Source organism: Aythya fuligula, chromosome 9 (assembly GCF_009819795.1).
Source record: "Aythya fuligula isolate bAytFul2 chromosome 9, bAytFul2.pri, whole genome shotgun sequence".
Taxonomy (NCBI): Eukaryota; Metazoa; Chordata; class Aves; order Anseriformes; family Anatidae; genus Aythya; species Aythya fuligula.
This window is the reverse complement of record NC_045567.1, coordinates 17,618,353-17,639,415: the sequence shown is the minus strand read 5'-3', so window position 1 is coordinate 17,639,415 and position 21,063 is coordinate 17,618,353. Positions and strand designations below refer to the sequence as shown.

The 21,063-nt window shown below is 38.2% G+C and overlaps 1 protein-coding gene across 1 annotated transcript; it reads right to left on the bottom strand.

The window, feature by feature from the left end:
* Window positions 1-4,965: 4,965 nt before the first annotated feature.
* KNG1 (kininogen 1) lies at window positions 4,966-20,202 on the bottom strand. The gene is made up of 10 exons (XM_032193091.1): window positions 19,850-20,202; window positions 17,239-17,349; window positions 16,183-16,267; window positions 13,825-13,997; window positions 12,047-12,154; window positions 10,795-10,876; window positions 9,519-9,691; window positions 7,991-8,098; window positions 6,961-7,050; window positions 4,966-6,194 (listed from the first exon to the last, which is right to left on the bottom strand). Exons 1-10 carry the CDS (start codon window positions 20,042-20,044, stop codon window positions 5,502-5,504), a joined length of 1,818 nt encoding a protein of 605 aa, XP_032048982.1. The 5' UTR covers window positions 20,045-20,202; the 3' UTR covers window positions 4,966-5,501.
* Window positions 20,203-21,063: the final 861 nt, after the last annotated feature.

Sequence of the window (21,063 nt, the reverse complement as noted above, 5' to 3'; positions counted from 1 at the left end):
AACTTAATGTAGGTTGCGTTGGCAAAAACAGGTAGCCAGAAGCAGTCATGTTGCTAATTGACAGATTATTCTCGTATGTTTCAAGTAATTATCTCTTGCACATACTTGGTATATTTATTGCCACCATCAACTGGAACCAAAGTATGTATTTACACTGAAAAAGAGAAGAGCTACAGCAGCGCTGCTACACACATGTTGTGGCTGATCAGCTGTGTCCAGTGTGCAAAACAAAGCGCAGGTGCATTACAACTGCCTTGTTGAAGCTACTCCTGTGCTAGACTATGTAAACTACAACTAACCAATCTATCAGCTCTAGAGGAAGTTTCAAAGTCTTCTTGGTTGTCTTTTGGTAGAAAAGGGACTTTATCTAAAGGTAACCCAAACAAAGGGTTGTTTATAAGTCCGTTAATCTGTCTGCACATTTGTACGGAACTCTGAGGAAAAAGGAGATCTTGTACTTTGTGCTTGTTTTTCTGCTTCTTCAATTTGGTTTATTTTGTGGGAATGGTCAGGAGAAGAAGGAAGTATGACAAAACATTGCCCAGAACACTCTAATTTCTGTATTTGAGCCAGGAAAAAAAAGCAATTAAGCCACTAGTGCCTCTGTGATTATTGCCAGTGCCTGCACCAGTTCCCAAAACATTTCTAAATGCATGAGCTGTTTTTGAGGGTTAATGCTGCCCATAATCACCTTTTTCTGTTGTGCAAGGAGGTCCTGCACTATTCGGTGTCCAACTCCCTTTCAAGTAATAGTGTTTCTACACCAAAGGCACTAGCTGAGCGCTCCAAGGCTTGATTTTTAGACATGCTGAGCACTTACAAAGCTATTTAAAGTTAATGGGAGTACTGGTTTCTCAGCACAATTTAAAATTAGGCCTTTGTGCTTAAACAAGATTTTTCAGTTTGGGGGAATTCGGACTGATTATTTAAACAGTCTTATGACAGCTAGACACCTTCTGGAACTGATTCTTCTTTTTCTTTATGGAGCATTTTGTCAATACTGAATTGATTCCTGGGAAGTTGTGTTATGTTGCATTATATCCCTTGATTATTGTTATTATTATTTTTGGTAAGCATTACTAGTATTTTAGTTAATACACAGCTAGTGGAACAGCTGGCACATAGGAATGAAGTGAATTCAGATATAGTAGATTTACTTTTCTGTGATGCTTTATGGGATTAATCTTTTTTTCCTACTAAGTTGAATGGCAACTTTGAATTCACTTCTGCTGAAATGCTTAAGGGTTAGAGAGAAATAATGTTCCTGTATCATTTAAATTTCTTTACATGTGTCTGGTGGATTTTTCAAGGTACTGAACAGTAGTGTTTTGGGCATGTAGGTAAAAATATTTCTTTCATTGTGCTATGGATCCCATGTTTTGTTGATGACCATTACATTTCAGTAGTACTCCGTTGTTATTTACCCCAACTGTTTTTTTTCCTGTGGTAATCTAAGTTTAATTTAAAAATGCCCTTCCTGAGTAAAAGGTATACCCTCACTCATTCCCTGCCTGACTCAGTTTTGTTTGTTCACTCCCTTATTTTTTGTTCACACAACTATTGTTTAATTTCAAGGGAAGTGGTGTACTAGGTCTCCTTTAATGAGTGTTTGCAGTGGAACATGGAGGGTCATCCACCATATTTGTACAGTGACATCTCATAAAAGATGTTTTGGGTATCAGTTTTACACCAAATGCACTTCTTTTACATGCATCTGGATTCTGTCAGGAATTCTTTGTGACTCACTTTGAACTGAAACAGCAAGGTTGGTAGTTCACGGTGTGAAACCATCAGTTTAATATCTGGTCTTGAAATCACAGCTCAGCAATGTGTGATCTGGTATTTGTGGCAGAAGGGATCACAAGATCAGGTTTCTGTGATCTGTTATTACATACTGGGACGAGTTACTCCTTTAGAGCTTATGTTTGAGTTTTCACTGAGCAGCAGATTGAAACCAGTTCAGTAGCAGCAGTAATTTTAGTATTCATTGTAGCAAGATGCCTTACCCAATTAGGAAAACTTCCACTCTTTCCTCCTTAAAGCAGCCTTCCGCTTACTTTAGAATGCAGTAGAAACATTGCTATTAATTACATTTTACCAAGACAACTTTGCTTAAAGCATAATTAAAGCTGTGGAAGCTGAATTATACAAATCTCGTTTTTGTAAACACGGCAGAATCTAGAGTTGTGTGTGAGTAGCTGGTTGTGGAACTGAAAATATCTGTCTCCATATATATATATACGTATATTTTAAGAATACTTGAGGAATCTGAACTTCAGATTTGGTATGGCTCTGTCTATACATCAGTGACCATGTCATGTTGCCATTCCTAATTGTCTACCCACTTAGACCCATTTTATCCTCAGAGCCGTAATTTCTGAACTGGGAGCAATTATCTTGCTGGCTGGGAGACTTAAGAAAAAAATGAAAGAAGTAGGTTCTTACATCTCATCACATTCCAGTATTCACTGTTAATTCCCACAATTTTCTATTGTTAGGTGCCTGCACATCTCTCTCCCCTGGCTAGTTACACGATGGGAACATAGCATTAGAGGATGACTGGAATTGCAGATTGTGATTAAAAGGTCACGTCTGAATTATAGCAAAACCCCAGCAGGCCACTGAAAGTAAAGCTGGGATTTTTTCTTGTCGGTTAAAATACGTATTTTTGTCTCATTGCCGCAGATGGAATGAACAAGAGAGAAGAGAGTAGCAAAATGGCCATCAGGTGGCTCTGGTTCTCAGCAGTATCACAAACAGGCTTAATTCAGACATATTTTCACACCCTAGACTCCCATGTCCAGTTGTTTATATCAGGCACAATGCGTTTTTTCTGATGCAGGACTAGCTATTATTTTTAATTTTTATATTCATGAAATTACAGCACTATTCATACACCTTGCAGACGATAAGTGACTGGCGAGCTTTTTATGCGCATTTGATTGAGCTTAATGTTTAATCCTGGTAGCACAGATGTGGTGTTTGATTTGCAGTGTTACTAACACAGAAGAGACGCTGAATGGTGAGCCTTTCCTGGCAAGCACAAAACCCTAATTTGGGGATCGCATTTGGGGATCAGGGACTTTACTGCAGCAGAAAATCTGCCATCTGCTGGCCGAGGAGAAAAGCACTCGTTAAGCGTTGGAGTGCACTGGATGAAGAGAGCTCCAGTGACAGCAACAGTAGGAGAAACTGGTAGTTTTGCAGAGCTTCTCAGCAGCAGGTCTGAAACAAGCCGGGTCAGTAATTTTCTGACAGCATATTTTTCCATTAGAAAGTACTGTTCTGTCACAGTTAAAACCTTCTGTGGGAGCATGTCAGTGAGAATTGGAATGTTCCATCCTCAAACTGTCAGAACATACTGTTTCAAAATGTTTAGACTTGTGCACTGATTTTAGTCCAGAATGATTTTTTTTTTTGAAGTAATGATTTTTGTACGTTATAAAAACAAGAAGTCAAAATTGAAGCTGACTTCTTTGTATTAAACATTAATGAAACCTCTTGTTATCACTATGCTAAATTCAAGGCAGTGAAGAGTCCAGGTTTATATTATCCTGCTCTGGCCACTCAATCTCTGCTTCACGACTTGTGGCCATGTATCCATGGCTCAGCAGAGAGAATATGCCAAGGTTCTGTCTTCTCATTCTTAAAGAAAAACTGTTCAGAACTTACACTCTTTTTAATAGTATAGCATATGCAAAGAATTCTCATTTATCGCCAGAATTATCCTAGTCAATATTCAAGAAAAAAAAGAATAAACCAACATAACTCTAAAGACTTTCCTTTCTATAATTCTATAAATTTAGTACTTGTCATGTGCTAAAAGAAAAAAAGATAGACTTTGCTTTTTATGCTGCAAGGAAAGGAATGAATGAAAAAATTGCAGGATTAGATTAGCAATAGATCTTGGAGTTCGTAAGCGTTTCTGATCATATATCACCTGTCTTGACAGATAATTATCTAAGATATACCTATATGGTGGCCAATTAAACTGTATTAAACAAAAGTTTAGATGTAACCAGACTGAATTTATATTCAGAATGACATTTTTTAATTATGACTATCATGACTTCTTAAAGACCATTTTAGTGTGGCTTTGAATGCAATTAATTAGAGAAAAAAAAAAATTGCTTGTGCAAAATCATACTGATACTTCCTTAATGAAGTATCAGCATTCACTATTAGCAGATAGGCAGAGTTCTGCTCACAGTGTGGTTACCTACCACGTGAGCTAGGGAAATAACACGTCTGTTTACATCTGGAGGAACCAGGCCCAGGAGAGGGGAAGTGTGTTTACGATGTCAGGGAACATTTAGATGCAGAAAGTATGAGTTCAGTTCTGTGATTTGTAGGGGTCTGCCCTGTCATGATTAGAAATACCCTCCTGCAGAAGACTTTTTGCCTTTTTTTTCCTCTTTTGCTTTTAGCTCCAGTTTCCAGTTACCATTTGTAGCACCTGACCTTTTCAATAACTTTTTGTGTGACTGCGTAGTGTTTCTAACTGGTGAACTGATCTGGCATTAAATCATTTCTCTGTCTATTTATTGTGGGGTGATTTTTTCAGCTGAGTTATTGGATCCATACACAGTGAAAATGCATTTTAATTTGTTGGAAATATTTGCTTTTTAGTTAACGTATTCCACCAAAATCTCAGACTTTGATAGATATTCAGAGACTGGGCTGAATTTTCTATTCCAAATTAAGCACACCCACAGTGGAAGAAGGTAGACAAATTTTAGATAACTGAAGTGTTTGTGGTTCTGCCATCTGATCTGTAATGTTTGTGCACCTCTGCCACCTGAAAAGTGCACTCAGCAGCGCTGTGCAGTTAACATACTATGCACGGAGAATAACAGAACGGCTTTATTGCGGATTCTCTCAGCTTTCCCCATTACCTTATTCAGCAGAACAGCCTGCTAGTGATGGACTGCTGGCAATATTACTTTGATTCAAGAAACTGACAGGTGAAACAGGCTCCTTTATTTTATTTTGTTTTTTAAAAGATACACTTCAGGAAATCAGAGAAATATTATTTCAGATATCTAAGAAAGGCATCCTGGCACTACATTAGCTTGCTTTTGTTTCGCACATACTGAGATTTTTCATGTAGTTTCCAAATTTTTTGAGTAATTGTTTTAAACCTAATATAGTGAGAAGTGATGCAGTGGTTGACTGTGTGCTTCCAGCAACGTGAGGCAGGCGAGATAGTCGTGGTTGTAACTTCTACAGCAGCAGGCTGTTGACTTGCCTGGTCCCTTTGCTAGACTGGTTCTGAATCATTGGTGCCATGCCTGATTTATGTTTTTGTCAAATATGCAAAAGATATGCAAACTCAAAGTACTTATGTATGGTCTTAGGTCCCCAGAAGTGCTGGTGACCTACTTGAGTATCTTAGCTAAAAGAACAGGAGCTTTTGCCTCTTAGATCTTATAAATCTCAAAAGGCAATAATTTTCTGTTTTTCTCTGTATCCCTTCTAGAGAGGATCCACCGATACTTGAACTATGGTAAAGCATCTGAAAGATCAAAGCTCGTCTCTTCATTTTGGGGAGGTGCTGAGATTTCTATTGTAGGACTGGTATTATCTACAGCAGAAGGCAAGAGATCCTCATTTGTGAATTCTCGGGGAAAGCTAGAAGGAAGTGATGGGTCCATAATTGTTTTCCAGGGGGTTCCAGGACATCTGGGGAGAGGAGATTCCGGGCGATCTGGCAACCCATCAAGATCTACTGGTTCTGCAGGAGTACCAGTTTCCTTTCTTGTAACCTCTGAGTTAACCAGCTCTGATGCTGTTTCAGCATTGAGTGATGGGAAGGTTTCCTTTTGATTAAAAACCCTTTCACTGGATTCCTCAGAAGATTCAGATTTGGGATGTTTATGCTTACCATTTTTACTGTTTTTTCGATGCTTACACCCGTGGCTGCTTCTGTGCCCACAGTCAGTTTCCTGCCTGTGCCTTCTGGCAGACTCATCATCCTTTTTAAACCCATGCTCGTGTTTATGCCCGTGTTTATGCCCGTGTTTATGGCCGTGTTCACCTTCACCTTCTTGCTGCTCTCCATCATCTTTTGTTACTTTGCCAGGTGCTTGACTTTCTTCTTCATTTCTATCAGATGATGGAGCTTGACCCATCTGTGGTAGCGCAGCAAAGCTTCGGAAAGGAGTGAATCCTGGAGGCCTTCGTAGAAGTGTACTCTGAAAAACATTGCAGTATCAGCTGTGTTCGTTACATGAACAAGAGCAAGAGCTTCAGACTTGGGGAATTTCTTGGGGAAAGACTGAATGCCTGGTGAAAACTGAGTTTTGTTTCTGAAACAAAGTGTCTGATCCTTACTTATCTAACTGCAAATCAGGGTTGTTTAGTAGGAGCTAAATTTGAAAGATGTTAAGGCTACAATATTTTAATGGAAACAAAAGAGAGCCATTTATTAGTTGATATATAATGAATGAATAGATAGTGATGAAGGTTCTGAGCAGAGTGAAGTTGCTGAATATGAATGCAGGTTAATTAGGTTCACTTTATTCAGTATGTCTTCTGGATCAGGGAGCATGGGGATCCCCAGATTTATTTAAAAACAAACAAAAACCTGCAATCAAATACATTTTTGGCAATGAATTACAAATAATAATTAAAAGAAGTTGATGGGGCTTAATACTTCAGAACTTAAGTGATAATGCATAGGAGCAGTCAACGGACAATGTTCTCACTGCTCTGTTGCCTTTTTTTGTATTCCTGTAATCACTGTGTTGTCCACTGTCTCACGTTACAGCAAAACTGACTTTGATGTCACAAGCTGCTGAGGTTAGGGGGTGAGAGGGAAAGTGTGGCATTGCTGAGGTCTTTAAAAGAACAATGAATTCCTTTATTTTTGGTACAAAGTAGGGGATCATTTGGCATGGGGAAATACTTTAAAGTCTTTGTTCTATTCTCTTCATTACCAATTATCATAAGTAATCATACCATTGGCTGGCTTTCAGAGCAGATAACCTTGGCAGAGGTTTTATTCTCCCATGGGACCACATAAATTTGTGCATCACAGTACAATAGTGGCTGTTGACAAAACAAAAAAAAATCTTAAGGCAACAACAGAAAAGAGGAGTGCACACAAAAATATTAATTTTTAATAATACTTTTAAATACTAGAAATTTTACTTGGATACCAATGAAATCTGTCTTACTGATGGAGAGGTCTGTATTGAGACAGATAACTGCTTAGCTTTTTGAGGTTATAGGATGCATCAGCTTTGGATTGGAGATTGGATCTTAAAAGACTGGGTTGTTCATGCCCAGCACTTTTGGAGCATTATTTAATCTTCAAGATATTCCTAAAAAATATTGTTTGATGATCATATTACCTCTACTAAAAATTCAGGAAATTGGGGAGGAGGAAGGAGAAGCAATTTTTTTTTTCTAGGTAATGCCAGCTGTACTAACAGTTTTAACTCTCGGAGGTAAGCACTGTTCATCTGATGGGAAAAAGAAGTGGAAATAAGGCTTTTCTTACTCAAATAGCTCCTGCACCAATGCTTTCCAGGCCCATCAACATTACTTTCCATTGTCTGGAACAGATTTTCAAATTATCGGCAGCACATACTCCAGAAGCATAATTCCTTTGTGCACCAGTAACGCTAAAATCTCCAGTTTTCCTCAGCTGAAAGTGCCACAGGTTCAGGAGCACTGCAGTCATTTCTTACTGCAATAGCCTCCTTTCTTTGATTCTTTAGTATCATAATAAAGTCCCTTTTGCTTTACAATGAGCACTACAATACTGCAGTTGGAGTGACTCAGTTTAAGCTTCATGTTTTACTGCCATTGTCACTGGTTTGGAGTTAACAAACACCCGAAGGTATCCTTGTTGAAGCAAAAATTTACTGGGAGAGGTAACAGGAATCAGGATCAGATGCAAGTTTACTTCGTGTGCTTACCAGTTCCTGTGCAAATGAATTTGTCCATTAGGAACATTACAATTGGCAACATCCTCATTACTTACACTGTTGGTTGTGGCTTCACAGTTTTCATGAAGCTTTTCAAACTCATTCTTTGAACAGTTTGTCTTCTGGACTCTAAATATTAGATGGTAGATTTGTCCTGCAACCACCTGAAAAATCAGCAAGAAGGCTTTCTGTGGTAAAGGCATTTTTATTGAAAAGGGTTCAGAGAAAAGATGGCTTTCTACAAGCTTATACTACTTGTAATCTATACGACCTGACCCCTGGGACAACATATGTTAAGAACGATATTAAAATATTTGACAGCAAACCTGTCTGCTTCTAATCAACTCATGTATTTATTCCAGTTCCCATTCTCAGAAATTCCAGCATAGTAACTGTAGGAGGGAGAGAGAGGTCAGAATATCGGGCCCACAGTTTTGGCTTTGTTTTATTGGATGCCTGTCGTAATTTATTAATAACAAATGAAATCATTAGAGACACTACTGCGGGGAGCCAAATATGATGTAAGAAGAGTTGAATGTTAGTAAAATGAAGTGCGTGGTGAACAGGCTCAGTTGAATATAAATGCTTTTGCCAAATGAATTAAGGAGAGAAACCTCATTGTTTGAAGAGTGTGCCTGGTACAAGCTGTCTTAGTATTTTTACACAGCCTGAGATAATGTATCTTGCTTTAGAGACAGCAGGAGAAACATGAAATTGTCTTTTTAAGTCCCTTTTTAAAAATTATGTGTGTTAATATTGATCATGATGTGAAACATGAGAAGGAAAAATGTTTAAATGATGAAAAGGCAGAATTGTTATTAGTAAGATAAGTTATTTGGAAAAACTTATGTAGGCTTCTAGTGCATTCTCCAGTGGTACTGCTCATGCTCATGACAAGATCTTAAGAAAGTATTTTCTGAACTTCTTCACTATTTTATCTTCAATTCTTTCCTAAACTTCTATTTTGATATGTTTGGACAGTAAAGTAGGCAAATAGAAATGCTGACCAGTATTATCCTCTTGGTATCTTGTTGTTTAGCTGCATTTATCTGTGTATCTCGTTATGCACAGATGTTTTCTTGTGAGCCTAGTTGGAGTATTATTAACAGCAGAATTAGTGTATGAAATAACAGATTTATGAGGGGAATTGGAAAGCCCCATTTCTTGGAGCTTATAGCTACTGTAGATGATGCCTAAAATAACATACAGAGTATTGGTGTTGTGGATCAAGTGAGTAGTTTTGCCTAATAAATCTTTTCTACTTTTAAAAAGTCTATGGAGTGTCACAAAGGCTGATTAAAAGGGGTACTGATACGGAAATCTGATAGGCAGCAATTATGTTTAAAGAAAAGAAATCAAGGACTGGAGATGTTTCAATCCAAGCCAAGGTGGATTAAATTTCACCAGCAAAATTGTTTAGATCCCTCAGTTACCACGCATATCAAAATATAAAGATAAATATTACTTGAAATTGAAATATTAATGTCAGCTAACACTCAGCTCAGACCAGTAACACTGCCGGGTCTGTTCTTCATTTCTGTGGCATATGGAGAATCAGTTCTAAAAGGAAGAGTGACTCCCAACCTGCACTGTTGCTGATTCTATTACTCCAGCTTTATAGTAGAAGTCATCGTTGGTCTCTGAGTTGTACTTCTCCATAGAAACCTTCAGCAGTTCCTTCAGTTCTGGACTGTCATTGGGGATAGCCCTTGGACAACCAGCACAAATGAGAGTGGGAGGATTTACCATGTCTTCAGCTGCAAGAAACCAACAGATTTCAAATCTAAGGAACAGAAGTTTCAACATAAATAGATGTAGGCTGGGAAAAACAGTTATTCTTAAACCCCTGCCTTCTGGCAAACTTCAGATTTGAGTCTATCAAATTAAGCCAAAATAGATTTGCGTTTTATATGGTCAACATTATTATATCTTGGCTATCTCAAAAAGCACATAGTGTCACATTGGATACGTAACAGAAAAACAAGAATTGTGTTTACTGACTGCAAATAGCTAGCAAATAAAGGCAGGGAATAGCTACACGTATGGAAGAACCTGAAGCAGGGAAAACAAGTGGTGCATGATACTGGCAATTAATGGGTGCGTTGAAGAATATCATTATAATTTATGGGAGAAAAGCAAACCAATGGGTAATGGGTGAGAATGCAGCACTTCCTGCATAGAGTAACACTGTACTCCCTGTTCTAAAGCCCTGAAGCTGTCACAATCTGTGTCCAAATAGATGGCTACGGGAAAAAGTGACAGTAAGAAACCATCTGGGGGTTTGATTGTAATGAACTTAAAATTCTAAGTAGCTTACTTACCGGGGGAAAAGAAGACAACCTCTAATGTATGAAATTTAAGTAAAACTATGCAGTATGGAACAAATAATGGTAGTATCGATAGCTGAATTACCAATTTTGGACAATATCCTAATGTCCCCAGCTCCTTTGCCTTTCAAAAGAATACATTAGAGCTCTTCGGAAGGTTAGATGGAGTTACTTATTTAATGTGATTTTAACTTGGTTGTGTCTGTGATAGAGAAGGAATTAATTTTTGTAGGAAGTAATACTCTGAGTTTGTATCTGCTAATCTGTAAATGAGAGTCAGCAGCCAGCTCCATGTCATAGCAATAGGGCAGTACAGAAATGATAAAATAAAACTTTCATTTGCATATGAGATAGTTGTAGGAAGTCAAAAACATTCCATGGTAATACTTCATTAAGAGGCGGTGCCATTTTATCTCAGACTAATTGCTTTCTCTTGTTATTATCTGTTCTTATCACTTGCATTTTTATCTTTTTTATGACTGAAAAACAATGAAATTGTAGAACTCTCAGAACTGATAGCACCAATTACATACCTGGAAACTTGCACTGGCTTGCAACGTCTACAATCTCTGCCTGAATGCTTTCATAAGCTTTGGCATCACATTTACCTATACGCTGGAATAAAATTTAAAAAAGGTCCTTATTATTTAGAAATAATGAACAAGCTCACATCCTAATAGCTTCTTGCTAATGAAGTCAAGCATACTGCTGATAAATCCTTCCTTCGATATCCTGGAAGCAAGCAGCCTGACAGACGATTTGCAAAGCCAATAAATGGTCAGGGTTTAAAAAGACCGCTCAGAGAAAATAAAACCATAAAGGAGAAGCTGAAGAAACTATTTGTATGTATTCCAAAGAAAGGGAGAGGTTTACAAACCAGAATCCTGTTTTGTGGAGAACTCACTGGAATTTGTCTCAAACTGTAAAAACCAAAAGGAAGATTACACAACTATTAAATCAAACACTACCGAGTTTCTGGGTCTGCTTGTATTCATCCCAGTGCTCTAAGGGAATTGTGGTAGATGATGTGCTTAAGATTGCCGTGGTATTTTTTTTATTTAACTGGAAGAAAAAAAATGTGATCCTGTTCTTTTTTACATGTCATAAACCCATAAAACTTATGTCTGTACCCTTCAAATTATTTGAAATTAGAATAAGGAAAGAATTAAGGGGCATGAATACATCAAAGGGAGTCGGGTTTATTGTTGTAGACAAGGGTTGTATTTTGTAGATTTGTCAAAGTTCTTCAAAAGGATCGACAAAAGTGGGTAGAGACCTGCCTTGTTGATAATGTATGCTTATGTTTTCAGAGAAGTTTCAACAAAATCTCTTATCAAAGACTCTAAAGGAAAGAAATTAACTGTAGAATAAGAGGAAAGGCCCTTGCAAGGATAAATAACCAGTTAAAATACATAAAACAGCATAGGGCTAATGATCAGTCTCACAGAGAAAGGAATTTAAGAGCTGGGTGGCACAGGGGTTTGATCTGGCAGAAGGAAATTAATGTAGAGAAATGTAAAGGGGCGCACATGGAGAAACCCATCCTAACGCCATGCTAGGCACTGAACTGGCTGTTGTGATTCAGGATCTTAGGGCTAAGATACTTGAAAATGTCATCCATGAAAATGTCTACCTTGTAGTTTATAGACAGTTACCTATAAACCTGGATTTAATCTTCATTAGATAAGTAAGGCTGTAAATACATATAAATAAGTATTTGAGTCAGAGCTCAACCATTATTTTTTAAGATATTTTTGTGACAAACAGGTTTTGAAGATTACTTACGCCTTGAGAAATGGTTTTGCACTCTGTAGTTAACTCTTGAAATTGTGCCTTGGAGCAATTTGTCTCCTTGATTTCATATTTGATTACGTAATTCCATCCAGCTACCACCTGGAACAGATATTTAGGAGATATGTGTTATGTAAACTAATACAAACTCAGAAGTTAAACTATGAAATTCAATCAGCAAAGAAAACAACTCCACCCTTTTAGAATCACATCAAGCCATACAGTGATCATGGCAAAAACAAACCCAAAAAGTGTTGTCCTTGTGATACAGGAAGTAAACGAAGTCATGTAGTAATTAGAAATGCAGTTTATGTTCAGATCCTGCTCCTGGCAAGCCTGCAGCCTTGTAATGCATGGTTCCATGCACTTTCCTCCCAAGAATCTGTTCCTTATTACTCCCAGTGACGGGGAGTTGCTCTAGATGGATGACTGCACTAACGCAGCTTGGCAGTTCCCATGTTCCTGAGTAGGTGACATAGTAAAATAGTACGTGCATAATGTAACTTTACACTGCTGGCACCGTTTGTTATTGAGTGTCCTGCATTTGTCATCTACTTGTAATTCTGTCTGCTTTGGGCTTTCTCCCCTTTTCCTTTTTTTTGTCCAGATTTTTGACCTCTTTCCATTTTCTCTTCAGGAAGCAGTTCTGTTTCCCTCACTGTGGCTATTGATCCTCACCCATGAAATGTATCCATGTCACAGTGTTGTGTCAGGTAGTATTGGATTAAAAAAAGGGAAATAAGAATCAAATATAGGTGCTTTCCATCACAGATCAGTTAAAGTAGAGGGCTCTGACTAGTCTCTGTTGGCCAGAAATTACTTGATAGCTTAATTTCCAGCTGCTGAATTGCAGTCTCTGTGACATTTGGTCATATGGCTTAAGTGTTGTGTAAGCTTGTCTTTCAGCTAAGAGGATCATTGCCATCAGTAAATAAAGGGAGAACTGTGAATTAAATCATGGGTCAAATTGACATGAGACTAGAAGATGCTTTTTGGCTAAGCAAATATGTACACCTTCAAAGAAAATGGTTTGTAGCTGGTGTCAGGTTATTATAAGCTAGTTAAAAAACAAATTAGAGGCTTTGCTTTCCAGCAACATCACACCAAGAGAGTCTTTCATGGGGAAATAACTGTTGCATGGAATACTAGATAACAAGGAATTTCTGCAACCTGAGCATTCACTTCTTGCAAAGCAGATATTCCTCTGTGCAGAAATCTTTCAGCCAGTGACATGCTGACTTCTTGTTTTTCACAGACATTGTTTCCTTTATTTGGTTTAATTATCCTATAGTGGATATCAGCTACTGACATACAGATCCTATTGTATTGCCAAAATGTAGGCGCCTGCTACTCTTTGAGAGGCTGTAGAGCATTTGAGACATCTGCACAGGCTGGCACAGCCCCTAGGAGAGGCCTGTTCCTGCTGGAGCTTCAGGGAGAGGCCAAGAGGAATACTCAAGAACATCTGAGATGACATAAGATGCCTGTGTCAGCACTGAGTAAAAACAAACTGGTGCTGAACACTGGTTAATTGCAGCTGCAGAGAAAGTGTTTAAAATCAGTTTGTAAAGTTGACAGCTCTGGAAATTCAGTAGGTTAACAGTTCTAGATTTCTTACAAATGGAGTTATTTACATGGTCTACACTCTATGTGCGTTCCATTCACTTCTGTTAAGAAATGTAAAGCACTTTAAAATCAGAAATGAATACATAAAACAAACAAAATACTTTTTTTTTTTTTTTTAAACATGTAGAGAAAAGTCCCGTACAGACCTGTCTTTTAGCTTCCTTGATTTCCACAAGTTTAAAGAGGCTGACTTCCTTGCTGTCCTTGTTGAATTTCTGAATGGCTCGCTTCAGAATTTCTGATACTTGTAAGGTGTCGCTTGCTATATCATGAAAGCATCCAAGACAAATAGCCTGAGAATGCGTTACCTTGGGTGGAACTGGAAAAGAAAGAAACCAAAAACATGCAGGGCTTCATGTAAAGAAGCCTCAGGTTTTAATTTTTCATGTCTGGGAACGAAAGAGAAGGTTCAATGAGCAAGAGTCTTTCCTGCTTTTAATAAGAGCTATCAGCAAAACCCAGATTTCAGTTCCAGGACCTGCAAAGACATTCACTGTATTTAGATGCTTGCTTCTTATTTGGATCCATCAGTGAACTTAGTTCAGAGGAGTAAATGAGTTCAGGAGCCATGAGATCTCTGAAGGACCTTCCAGGTAGTTTTGGCACCACCAAGGAGGGGTCATCCCTCATCCAACTCGGGAAGAAATCAGTGGAGGTCACAACTAAAAGAGATGTTCTTCAGGTCCTTCAGAGCTCACCTACTGTGTGCAGCTGCTTCCTGTGCTCACAATATTTCAGGAGGAGGATTTGGACAAGAGCGTTTTGGCTCAGCCATGTGAACTGCCCTGACTTTGAGCTTCTTAGGGACTGTAGATGTTTGTTGCCTGAACTCTCCCTGCTAGTCACTTTGGCTGCCAGTTACCACTTCGTGTTACCCTCAGGCTTAACCAACTTGGTTGTCGATAGGCAAGTTTGATGGGGATTCTCTTTCCTTCTACTAATCCTATTAACTCTCTTTCCTTTCTGGTAATCATGGATTGGATTTTCATAAATTAATTTTATAGTTCAGTACATAAATTAATTTCATGATTCAATGAGCTTGGGAATCAAAGTGGGACATTGTGTGGTCTCTGTGGAATTGAAATAAAGTTTGTGTGCCTGATCCTTGGCTGGCAAAAAATGGCTTTAATGCAGTTATGCCAGCTCGGAACCAGCCAGGGAACCAGTCCAGGGTCAGTATATATATGTTACAGAAAAATTATGCTGTTTTCAGGGAGTAATCACCAAGAAGATAATACAACAGTACACCCAGTTCTAAAAGGACTACGCTCTCAACATTTTTACACATTTTTATAAAAGCTGAGCAAATGTATATGTTTTTTTCAGTTGCTATAATGTGGTAACAAGATGAGCTTCTTATGCTGAATCTGTGATTTTTTTTTTTTTAATAAATCATACATGATTTTTTAGCTTACTAAAAGATCCAAATGCTAATTTCCCATGCAGTCTGTGAGATTCATGCACCTTTTGTTGGCAACTAGGTGTCACCATTGCCCTACAAATGTATTTGAAACCAAGTGGCCTTTATGCAGTAGTAGAGCATGGAGTTAGTGTGTACTGCGGTTCCTAGAAAGACACTGATTGTAGTTACAGACGTGGTAGCTTTAAACAAGTTAATAAGGAACAAAAACCAGAGATAACCTGCCAAACATTTCAGAAGTCACGGTAAATATTTTTGTAGTTAATATGTACTTAGCTCAATGCTACCAGTTAGATGGATATTTTAAAACTAGTTTGGATTTGTCTTACACGAATGCTAGTTATAGATACATAAAGACCTCAGTTGCAAAGCTTTCAAACAATGTGACTTGCTTTTGATAAATAAAATTACTCTGTGAACATAATAGTCATATATGAATGTCTTATAGGCAAGAAATGTAGTACTTGTTAAGGTCTAAAATATACCACAGTTTCTCTCTTACTTGTTTCCATTCCTACTGGATTTTATTATTTATTAAATAAAAAATGCAGTTGGGACTAGATTTTTTTTTAAGGTAAGATTTAACAGAAATGAAATCGTCACTTTTAGTTTGGAGAAAATTAAGATACAGTTCTGTCATAATTGTTTCCCTATTCATTTCTGGTTCAATTTCATACTTGAATAAGTAAGGACAGAAATTTGAAGTGTGATAAGAGGTATCTAATCTCTAGGTTACTGATGTGCTTTTTGGTCTAAAGCAAATTAATCCAACTTGGTATAATTCTGATGTTTAAAGCAACTTACTACACACCCAAATGCCACTTTAGATCACCAGGTAATGAGGTTGTCTCCATAGACAGAAGAAGTTACCTCTGCTTCGCTGACTTAGCTTATACATGCATACAAGTGAAGTGAAATTGTTACCTTTAACATGTAGTTGCTTATGCAAGATGATTTATGAGTGTCTGAACAGAATGATGAGGAGCTCCTATCTTGAAGATTTCCTGAAAGCCTCAGTACGATGTTTTCCCCGTTCTTATTTGTCAAAGTACTTTTTGAATGCTGTCCCCAAACAATTACGTACCTGGAACAATTTGGCAATCTTGCGAAACATTACTTGTTCCTTCAACATTATTAATGTGAACTTGAGCTGTGCATACTCCTGTTTTCTGCAAATACATATGACAACATTTGTCTTAAGATTGCTTGATGAAGAAAAATACTGTGCTATATATTTCTCTAGCTGTTGAGCAAAGCTGACAGTTGCAAGTTCAGTTTGGGAAACAAGTTGATATGTACATTTGTAGTTACGTCAAATTTGCTGTTTTGTTCCTGGTAAAGGATCTGTTTTGTTGTTTGTGAGGAGAGCAGAGGATGAACTGAGCACATAATTTGGAAGATAGCTTTGTATCATGGTTGATGCGTGTTAATAAACGAAGAATTTACAGTCAGCATAAAGGAAGTGAACACATCCTCATAAATAAATCTAGGTAAATACATAATTTAAGCAATTTCCTCTCTGCTGATACAATATATACAACAATGATTGTGACGTTCCACATGGATTCACATGCTGTGGTCACTCTCAGCCCTTTCTTTGCATGTGTACAGCGTGACATAGCAATGACCTGCTGGCTATGTGTAGCGTTCCTGCACGCTACGTGGGCCTGACTGCACCTTCTCTCTAGGTGCTCTGCAGTAGCATGAGCCAGACAGGCTTTGCACTGCCAGCTACCCTCTGGTAAATGTTCTGCCACAGTGGCTTCCATATCAGTGGTTTTGTTGGTGCCAATATGAAGACAGTTTGGTTATACAAGTTTGCGTCAGACACAAATACCAGAGAGTTTGACAGCCCTCACACTCTGGTTGTGCAAGTATTTTCTGTTGGATTTATTGTGAGCCGTCATTCTGAAGCTCTGAAATGATCCTTTCTGCTGATATTTAGGATTTCAATGGTAAACTCACAAATATTAGTGGTTAACTTCAGGGTTGTAAACAGTTCTGTACTTTAGTCCTATCAGCTCTCAAAAGCCACAGAGCTACTGAAGTTTAATTCTATATTATTTCCCAGGAGACTGCAGTCCTGGCCATTATACTGATGCTTCTCTACAGAGAACCTTTAAAAAGTTTAGACACTTACTGCTTCTGCAGATGCTTTGTAATCACAATCCTGCCAGGGTTTGTTCTCCTCAGCGGCACAAGTGGTCTCTTGTATTCGATACTTCACGTGGAGTTGTTTGTCAGGACCTACCTGGATGAAAACAATATACAAGTCATCATTTGCACAGTGATAAATCTGGACACCAGTGAAAAGGTAAGAGCTTTAAGGGGTAAATACTATCCTATCTTGGCAATGCCCAGCCTGCCTTCACATCAGGGTACTTCACATCATGTAACAGGGTACTGATGCTGCCCTTCCAAACTGGGGGAAAGGGGCAAGGGGGGGCTCCAGAGCCAGCCTTTGGCTGTACTTGCAGTTTTTCTATAGGCATTAAAGGCTGAGCTGCTCTTAGGGGTGGTCTCAGGAATTCCATAAGATGAAATACAGACAAACTATTCAGTAAAGTTTGGCCTGATCAGTGGAAGCGTTTCTGATGTTGGTAAATAAGTAGGGGGCATTTTCTCCTCGCCATAAACAGAGCAGGGAATTGCCTACAGGGAACGTTAACACACTGCAATATCTGTGGTTCTTCCTTCAGAGGACATACAAAGCCAGAAGTTCCTAGTAATTTACTGCCACTAAAAATGCTCTGCTAGCGTACTATTTCAAACACAGGCAATTGCTGTACTTTAATATTAATTCTCCTAGCAGTATCATTTAAGGATAATGAAGCAGTACCAAGAAAGAGAAGCTGAGTTGACATGGGTGGAGTATTTACACTGATGTAGGTGAAGACAGAACTATATTTTGTGTTCTTTCAGTTCCTGTTGTGTATTGCTACACCTCTGTAGTATACCTAAGTAGAGGTATGCGATGTGATGGCTGCAGGCTGTAAAACAGGATGAAAGGGTCTCTAAAAATATAATGGACTTAATCCTCAGCAGGTGTAAACTGACATTTATGGAGCTGCATCAGATTATACTGTCTGGGATGTGGATTTAAAGAGCCAAATTGTGTTGTCTGTTACAGTTTTCTAAACCTGGAATAAATCAGTTCAGTGAATAAATGAAACACGTGAGAAAAGACATTGTTTCTGCATGTTATTTGTTGTTGGTTTATTTCATTATTATTATGAACAGTTATGTCTTTAACTGGGGCAGGTTCAGTCTTCCACCAGTCAGCTTTTATGTTTTATTACCTTATCAATAATGAATGTACATGAATATGTAATAACCAGCTATTTAATTAATGCATTCAAGATTGTGAGACTAGCAATGAGTAAAATCTATACCCTTTTTAGAAAAGAATGTACAATATGAAGAAAGCTCTCTTGTAGATTCCTTTTCTCTGTTTTTTCTTAACATCACAGTCTGATCAGTGATTCAAAGTAATAATTCGTTTCCACCTCACATCTTTTAAGAAAAGGCAGTATATTGGGAGAAGGAAAGATGAATAATACTTGCAATAAATATGCATTCTTAAACATAGAACGTTATTTAAGGTAAAATACTGAAAATAACTTCTGTCCTTTGGAGGAGGAAGCGGTGTTATAGCCCTACTAGAAGGAAGCAAGAAAGAAGTTGGTGTTACAGCTGTGATATAAAGATGTTTGCATTTGGCTGCCTTTATGCATGTAGTTCTGTGATAACAGTGGGATTATTCATTTGTTTAATATTAATTATACTAAGGGCTTGACAGACTTTAGTCTTTGTCACTACAGGCTATGATCTCCCCACTTTGAAAACAGTGAAACCAGAGGATAGGTGCCAAGAGGTGTGGGTGGTTTCCTGTAAGGCATTTAGCAATTCATGTCCCCTTTCTGAGGTCAACTTCTATCTGGGTAAAAAAAAAAGTGCCTTGTGACTCTGGAGTGCAAAATATTCTTTCTGACACTGGGTTTCTTGTGTTTTGCATCTGAAAATCCAATTCAGTAGAAAAAATGCTAATGTTGTTTTCGAGTAAAGTAATGCTTGTCATTATTATGGTAATACCATTTTTGTATGCCTCTCAGAGGTAAATACTCTTTGTTAGATTAACTCTGTACAGAAGGACTCCAGGCAAAAGATCATGTTTCGTTCTTTTTTTCTTCTGTAATTTTAGCTGTCACCCTGTTTGACTAAAATATCACCTAGTGCCTTTAGATACATCTCTGACTTAGGACTAGTATCAATCAAATATCACAAACAATGTATTCACGGTACTGCTGAGCTTTATCAGGTCATTCTTTCTTTTCTTTTATTTTTTTTTTTTTAAATGCGTGACACTAGCAATTCAAGATAACATCCAGTTTTTTTTAATAACCACTGATCTGAAGAACCTTACTGATGATAGAGAGAGGTAAGATTCCCAAAGAAAGGAAAAAACTGAATGGACAAGTAAGATGCATTTTATTAGTAGTATAAGTTTCCTATTATCTAGTCCTTGCATTAATAAGCAATTCACCAGCACCACCGCTCCATTGATAAGAACATCCCTGCTTGTCATGGTGACAAATATCTCACCATGCAAGCCATTTCTTTTATTTTTTTAAACTTTTTTTGCAAGACATTTTGCTGTCACACTTGCTATATTTTGTGAATAAGACGGAACAAATCTGATTAAGAGCGCATAAACAATTTCAACATGGTTTTTTTTTGTGAAGTCTACTTACTGTTCTCTTGGCTTCCATCACCATGTACAGAGCAAATTGATTACCAGAAGTGCTGTCTCCATTATATTTCTTCAGTGCTGTGTCAACAGCTTCGAAGACATCAGGGTTATCACAGTCCAAAAACTCAAATGGAAGAGGGGTGGCTCTGCTAGAAAGAAAACTACAGCAGAGTGCTAGCACAATGAAAGGTTTCATAACTGGACAAAAAAAGGCCCCCTGAATGAGAAGGCTTGTTAAAAAGCAAATGGAAAAGGAATGCCTGACAAGGATTTAGTTACCTCTTCTATTTTTCAGGACCAATAGCAAAGTAAACAGAATGAGCAGTTGCTGGGGTTGGTTAGTTCTCATCGTGCCCTGTTTATACTGCAAATAAACTTCTGAGTTTCTCTAAACAAACTTTGTGTGGGCACCAGAATGACACCAAGGTTATCCACCTGCCATCAAGATAACAGCTAACTGGCTGCAGCTGGACGCGGGTTTAGACTGAGCACAATGACCCCTGAGCAAAGGAGAAAGCAGTGTTTGTGGCTTTCTGGCCTTTATTTTAACACCAAAACTGCTACTTGCAAAGAGCTTTAGGGGGCTTACATAAAACACCCAAGAAGGTCGCAAAGGTAATGAAGTTCTAGTTCTAGACAACAGCACTGTAAATTTTATAGGTGTTCAATGCTCAGACTGAAATAGTTCTGAGAAGTCAGAACATAACTGAAAAAAAAAGTCTTTGGACAGATGCACATCATTAAAGGTCACAAAACTCTTCAACAGCGGCTGATAACCCTCATCCTTCACCCTGCTTTTGGAAGTGACTGTCTTTGCCGTCATGTGGAGGCTACCACTGGACCATGGTTTAGTCAGTCTTCGTAATGTTTTGTTATCATTACCAGTGGGAAAATGATGCCCAAGAACAAGGGCTTAAGGAACGTTGCCTGTATTAGGCAGAGCCAGAATTAGAGCTGGCTGGGAACATCTGGCACTTGTTGGCAGTGAAGAGCCCAGATAGCTCTGCTTTGAATCTGTGCACATTTTGGGAATGCCTCAGATCCTGCGTTCTACCTGGGTCTCACTAGAAGTTTGGGTTAAAGAAATTGTGCTTCAGAGACCTTGCGGATGAGCTATGCCAGAAATAAGGGTGTTTGTGGGTGTTTGTACATTACAACGCGTTTATAGAAAAATAGATGGCCTTTACTCAGTTACACAAAATGCTCTCTCCATTT

Coding starts and splice junctions, on each gene's coding strand:
- KNG1 (XM_032193091.1), bottom strand. CDS start 20,044: ATGAAACCTTTCATTGTGCTAGCACTCTGCTGTAGTTTTCTTTCTAGC. Junction 17,350..19,849: donor TGATGGAAGCCAAGAGAACA/GTAAGTAGACTT, acceptor GTTTTCATCCAG/GTAGGTCCTGACAAACAACT. Junction 10,877..12,046: donor GCAAAACCATTTCTCAAGGC/GTAAGTAATCTT, acceptor ATTTTATTCCAG/CGTATAGGTAAATGTGATGC.